Source organism: Echinops telfairi, unplaced genomic scaffold, assembly GCF_000313985.2.
Source record: "Echinops telfairi isolate 266 unplaced genomic scaffold, ASM31398v2 ScPeMD7_7473;HRSCAF=8511, whole genome shotgun sequence".
NCBI lineage: Eukaryota > Metazoa > Chordata > Mammalia > Afrosoricida > Tenrecidae > Echinops > Echinops telfairi.
Window position 1 is genome coordinate 12,285,012 of NW_022111377.1, and position 7,153 is coordinate 12,292,164.

General features: G+C 40.4%; 1 protein-coding gene across 1 annotated transcript in view; it reads left to right on the top strand.

Moving 5' to 3' along the window:
* SLC39A12 (solute carrier family 39 member 12) overlaps positions 1–7,153 on the top strand; it is a 76,817-nt gene that overhangs the window by 13,307 nt on the left and 56,357 nt on the right. The window contains exon 4 of the mRNA XM_004716020.2: positions 1,531–1,738. Within this exon, the coding sequence (XP_004716077.1) occupies positions 1,531–1,738 (208 nt within the window). The remainder of the gene's footprint in view (positions 1–1,530; positions 1,739–7,153) is intronic.

Here is a 7,153-nt window from a genome sequence, read left to right on the forward strand (position 1 = left end):
TTTTTTTCTCTCCAATTCTGATACTGCATTCTTGTCTATGTAGTCCAACTTTTTGGATTATTTGCTCATCATAAAGATTAAGAATTAGGGTGAAATGATACAACTAAAAGCACATTTACCCCCCTGATTTTCAACTGGGTAGGAACATGTCTGTTCTTGGTCTGTGTACAGGTTCGGCATGAGCACAATCAAGTGTTCTGAGGTGTGCCTGACCCAAACTGGTATTTCTGTTCCTAGACATGGTTGACCATCAGTATAGTGACCTTTGTATTCCTTCCATCTTCCTTTGATGTTTCCTAGGAAAGTCAATATTTTGCTCATAGAATTCTTCGTAATACTTCTCCAGTGTACCTACAGTAGTATTTTCTTGTTTATTGTTTTCACTGGCTTGTTAGAATCTTTATGGGAACTATTTTCCATAGCATTAAATACAAGGCTCTTCTTCATTTTGATCTTATCCGACACACTTTAGACACTGGGGGCAATTAGGATAGTAGCTAAGATTTAGTGATTGTGTCACGCGTCAGGAACTATATAAAGTCTTTCATACATATGATTCAATATTAATAAACTTTGAGGTATGCAGATGATGGCTATAAATGGTAAATGCTTTATCCAATGTTACCTGGCGAGGTGGTAGTCGATAGCATACGAAAGCCTTTTCTGCCTATTTCAGCCCCTAGGGTATGGCACTCAATTGGATGTTATAAAAGTCTCATCACCATTCTGCGTTTCAATTTACTTCCACATCAAAGTAAAAGAGCATTTAAGAACGACTCTGTGTCATCATACATGAAGTTAAATCTGGACGCTCACCCCTTCGAGGCCAGGTGACCTATAAGAGGGAGTAGGAGTGTACCTCACAGACCTCTGAGAGGTTAAATGCATACCCCCCCCCACAAATGCCATCAGATTAGCATAGTGACTGGCAATGAGCAAATGTTGAAATAAATTATGTAAATTCTTATATAAGAGTAGTAGTCTTCAGGTGCTCATATTTAATAAAGGAAAATTGACAGACACATAATTTTAAAAGGGAGGGAGATTAAAAAACACAATTACTATTGCATGCTGGCTTTGCTTTGCAATTAGCACACACTGAACTTGAGAATGAAGTCTCCAGCTGTTCAAGTGGAGGTTCTCTGGGATAGTACAGGGAGCATAACTTGTATAAAGCCAGGGTAGGCTGCACCTGAAGCTGGAGAGAAGCAATGCATCTAGGGAAAGGCCGTCAGTAAAAGCAGAAGGTCTTCTCAGAGAACACAGATCTTCAAGGGGGTCATGAGAAAGATGAGATCAAGGAGGGCCAGTCGATTAGAAAACTCAACTCATGGCAGATAAAGAAAGCATTATGTCCTAAATTGCTTTACATCTCAGATAACAGAATGTTGAAAGCCATGTTGCCACAAATAGTCTAATTCTCTTTCAGATAAAGAACTCTTCTTTGTCTCCTGGGGAATTCTTAGAGCTGCTATACGTAAAAACGAATTGAGAAGCTAACATTTCCCCCCACTTTGGTCTGGATTTTAGTGTATGGAAACCAAAAGGCTGCATGAAAAATCTGGAATACTAAGGAGCGAAGGGGCGGATGAAAACACGCTTCCTCAGTTGGCTGCAACCATCATTGCTCTGTCCCTCCAAAATGTTTGTCTGGGACAAGCACACCTGCCTTCGTCAGACTATTTCACAGACTACATTTTCAGTTCCTTGAACAGCACAAATACTCTTCACCTGCCAGGTAAGGATTTTTAAAAATGAATTTTCCCTGCATGTCACACCCAGGACACAAGCTGTGCCAAAAGCGAAGGCTGACGGACATCAGGTGTGTCTTAAACATTACTTTATCTTAATGTTCAAGGCATTGCTGGCTCGGTAACAGAACTCTCATGGGTTTTAGGATTCATAAAATAAAGCCTTTGATGGCCAATAGACTTCAACTTGCTCTATGCTCCTGTTCACTCCATCTGCTCTAACTCCTGCCTTCTTCCAACGCTACGTTGCTTGCAATGCTTGGTCAGTACACGTCCTGCCCAGCCACCACTCACTCATGTGGCGGTGGAGGCATGGGTGTTGCTATGATGCTGCGGGCGTTTCTTTGGAGTTCCTAGATGAGGATGGGCTAGAAAGAAAGGTCTGGTGATCTGCTCTTGAAACTTCAATGGTAAGAACTCTGTGAATCTTAACGCTCAGTCACGGGGCTAGCGCAGAACCGGAAGCATTTTATTCCATTGTGCCTGGGACCACGATGAGCTGGAGGTCAATGCTCTGTCAGCGCCAACAAAAGCAGTGAGAGAGTGGCTTTCCAAGACAGACAGCGGTGACACGGTGGTGTCGAGGAGACAAGAGCATCTTCCTACTTGGCAGTGATTGTGAAACTGTGGATGGAAAGCCAAGCGGGGTGATGGTGGTGCTCTTTCGTGAGTATTGGCAACTTCTTGTGTCCAAAGATTAAATGCGATTCTGAAGGATACAGGGGGTTGGAAAGCAAGTAGTTTGCTTAAAAACCATAAAAGCAAGTAATGTCACTTGAAATACAAGTCATGTGAAGATATCTACCCTTTTGGTAGTTGAACACTCACCTGATAACAGAAGAGACGGTGGCTCAAATCCAAAGGCCACTCCATAGGAGAAAGGTGTGGCCATCTGCTACTATAAGCATGACTCATTCTCTTACTTATTTACTCACTTTACCCTCAATTGCCATGAATCGATTCGGAGTCATAGTGACCCTATAGGACAAGGTAGAACTGCCCCTGGGGGTTTCTGAGACTATAACTCTTTACAGGAGTAGAAAGCCTCATCTTTCCCCCACGGAGCAGCTTGTGGTTTTGAACTATCAATGTTGTAGTTAGCAGCCCAGCACACAACCACTATGCCCTCAGGGTTCTTGAACACCTGATGGGGAAATTGTACGCTGTCCTATGGGGTCCACCACCAACCAGCGTGTTAGGCTCCAAGATGAAACTGATGGTGGGAGTAAACTCAGGATGCTTGCTGTGCTTGTATCTGACAAGACTACTTACCGTGAACAAACTGACTTTTAAAATATCACCAAGGTGCCCTGATTTTAGACCACGGGGTCCTAGAGGGGTGCATAAAAGCATGTGCATTGCTGACAATAATTCTTCATGGTGTGTTGCACATAAGGGGAAATCAAAACAGAGTCCAGGCTTCTAAGCTGACAACGAGAATGGCAGGCCCTCAATTATGTGCATAAATCTCCCCGTTCTGTCAGAAGGGCTGGGGAGACTGGAATCAGACAATTTCGATTGAACCTTCTCTGGACTCGTTTGTACAATAGACTGAGCTCTAGACGTGTTGCATGACATCTCACATTTTTCTGTCACAATGAAACTTGAAATGTAATTGTGTCATGTCATCTAACTCTCATAACTAGGAAATAAGCAAGAAAAAGGCATGCTACGTTGACAACCATTCGGTGGGATGGGAACAGGAGTTGGGAGAGACAGGTCTGGAGTGATCGAGCAGTAGCAGTATAGATTCCATCGCAACTAAAGGCAGTGTATGATCACACTTCTTCGATAATATTAAAAAAATACCTCCCAACTGAAAATGCCATTATCCTAAGGAATATGAATCTATGTGTAGAGGATGTAGATGCAGATGCACTATGTGATCAAGACAAGCTATCTGTTCAGAGATCCTTGTGGACCCTGCTTTAAAGCCCAGATAATTACTCATCAGAGATCTTAAATTTTACACACTGAGGCACCAACTAGCCAGTGTGCTAACTCGGGACTCTAACATCTTGCAATTAAGTGCTTCCTCCAGAAGCTACGAGGCACCTTCTAACAGCTGCTTCTGAGATAGAAATGTACGGTCCCTGATTATACTTTTGGATTGGAAGAAAGAAGAATGTCAATTTTAAGTGTTTTTTTAAAAGTCTTTGTTATTGAAACTCATGAATATAAATAAATGTCGAGGCAAGAATACAACCCTTCACGTATGAGTACACAACTCTAGATGTAGCTATCGCCAGCGATTGGATGATCTTGTCTCTGATTTATTTCCACCTTCTTGCATCCCTTGATTATTTCCAAGCAAATTCTCAATCTGTAAACATTTTCCCGTGCATCTCTAAAACAGAAGGATTGAAAAACAAATAGCCGATTAACATAATCTCCTCTAAATAATAATAATTTCCTTAAGGTCATCAAAAATTCAATGTTCACATTTTCAGATTAAAAAAAAAAACCCTCTTAATTTTAAAATTGAATCATAATCTGCTAAAGTCCTTAAATTTTTTTTGAAAAAAACCAAATAATTGTTCTATGTTTTAAGTGTGTTTTCTAGCTGCCACGACCCTTTTTTCTCATCTCTTGAAATTTTGGAAACGTAAAAGGGGAGTTATTTATCCGGTCTTGACTTTGCTGACTGCATTTCTAGCCATTTACTATGTTTTACTATGCCCTGTACTTCATCTATGGAGTCCCAATGCTGTTACTTGTTAGACTGATAATCACAAGGTCAGCAGTTCAGATCCCACCGGCTGCTCCTCAGGGGAAAGATGAGGCTGTTTGCTCCCGTAAGATTTACAGCCTCAGAAACCACAGAGAGCAATTCGATCCTACTCTACAGGTCACCGAGTCAGAACTGACAGTGGTGGGAGATGTGATGCATCTTTATTGTTACAGTTTTATTCATGTTTAAAATTTTTTCTACAAAATATTTTATTTGGCTTCCACCCCACCCCAACAGTTTTATTGGCACATAGTTTACATAGCATACAACTCAACAGTTCAATTGTTTAATCAGATCAAGGAGAATTGTGCAATCATTGGCACATCAATTTAGAGCATCCCCCACCCCGCCCATGGTTACATCATCTTTGAGATGACTGGTGCAATCACAATCAGGTCTAGTGCTCCCTCCCCCTCCTGCCTTCATTGTTTACTCCTGAAATCTCCTTTCCCTCCTACTCCCTCCCCTCACCCTTGCATTCCCTATAGCCCCTGGTCTGTGTTATTATCATTATGCATCCACTCCTCCTGTGCTTCACAGCAGGGAGACCCAACAGAAAACAATAAAAACAAAATCGCACTCAGGTGGTAGTTTTAAATTTGTTTGCTTTTAAGCTGGTACCTTCCATCAGAAGGTACAAAATATCTAAAGTTTCTCTCTTTTTAAGATGCTATAAGCTTTTAAATTCTGAGCACCTGGTTTGGCAAAGGCTAAGACGGCAGTGAAAGCCCCCAATCCATTTGCAGAATCCACACCTGGGGTCAGCTCTGGTGACTCCCCTCTGACTACTGACCAGGATGTGAACAGCTGTGCCCACAGTCAGGGTGCTTTGGAGAGTACATTAATGCAGATATGTTTAGGTTAAAACTGAACACCTGATCATTTGCTTTCTCTTTTCAACCACTTTTAATTTGTTCTAGTTTTGATTCTTTTGTGTTTTCTTTCAAAATGAGACTTTTCTGTGGATTTTGTTTCTTTGTTTGCATGCTTTCTTGTACATGAAGTCCAGGAAACACAAATCTATAGCAACAGTAACTAGATGAACAGTTTGTGGGAGATTCACGGCAGGGGCGGTTGGGGAGAAATGAGCACAATTGTGAGCACAAGAATGAATACCACCAAAAAAAGAGAATGAATTGTGATGGTGATTGCTTAACTTTTAAGAATATTTAAAAGAATATTTAAACCACTGAATTGCATGGTGGATGAGTTATATCAACAAAACAGTTAAAATTATAAAAGACATCATAGGTTATTGATGATCATTTCCCAGATTAATTATTTAGGGCTTACAAAGATAATGTGTGTGTGTGTGTGTGTGTGTAGTTTGGGTGAAATTTTTCAGGACAAATTAGTTTTCCATTTAATGATTTACCAACATCTTTTTGGTTACAATAGTTGTAATTCCATCAATATAAAATAGTGCAATATGTTCCTTCAGCCTCTCATTTTTTATTATTAGTGTAATACTTCTCAATGGAAAAAGTTTCCCCATCACAATTTCATTTTCTTGAATTTCTTAGTGGAAAAGGAAGACACTGTTGTTGTTACTTTTTATTGTGAACTAGGTGGGAGTCGACATTTAGACGGCATTTTTGTATGCAACCACTTATTGACTCTCCCGAGATCTTGCCCACCTTCCCCCCTTCTTTCTCTTCTCCCTCCCTCTTGCAGAATATTATCTTCTCCTTCACCCAGGTCAATCCCTGTCGACTCTCTGGCCTACTCTGTTCCCTTCCCTCTGTTTCCCTCCTCCCTCTTGTAACCATCAAAAGCCTGTTTCTTTTGGTATGAAAGCGTTGTCTTCATTTCTTTTCTAATTGTGGTCTCATACAATTTCTGCCCTTTTGTATTTGACTAACTTCACTCAACATAATGGTCTCCAAATCCACCCTGCCATGAGGTGCTGCATCGTTTCATCGTGTTCTTTAGCAACCAGTCATGTTGTATGGTGTGCATGCACCACGGTTTATTGTCTGTTCTTCCACTGGTGGGAAATACGCTGTTTCCACGTTCTTGCTATTGTTAATAGTGCTTTGACGAACATCGGTGTGCTTCTATCTGTCCCTGCTACACCTCTTACCTTAAGATGTAGACCAAGTAAAGGCAATGCTGATCGGATAGTATTTCTATCCCCAATTATTTCAGGAAGCACCACTCCACTTTCCACAGTTCACAGTCTACAGTCTCACCAGCAGGGTTTGAGGGCTCCAATCTTGCTGCATCCTTTCCAGCATTTGCTATTTTGTGTCTTGGTTTGGTTTTGATTTCAATGAAAAAAAAATTTTTTTTAGCTTTGTTCTCAATGTCAGTGTAAGTTGGCATCTCCTAGTTGTTTTGATTTGCATATCTCAGATAACTAAGGATCATGATCATTTCTCCATGTTTACTGTTTTCCTTCTTTGGTGAAATGAAGGCTTTCCTTCATTTTTAAATTAGATTATTCATCTTTTTCTTATTGAAGGGTTGGAATTTTCTATAGCTTATAGAAATGAGTCTCCTGTTTGATGTATCATTGCCAAAATGTTTTTCTCAGTTGGTGGATTCTCTTTCTACTCTTTTGATGAAGTATTTTTAATAAATTATTGTAAATTAGGTGAGGATTGACATTTCAGATCATCCACTTTGCATTCATTAGTCTAAACCACTTGATGAAGTCTTTTTTTTTTTT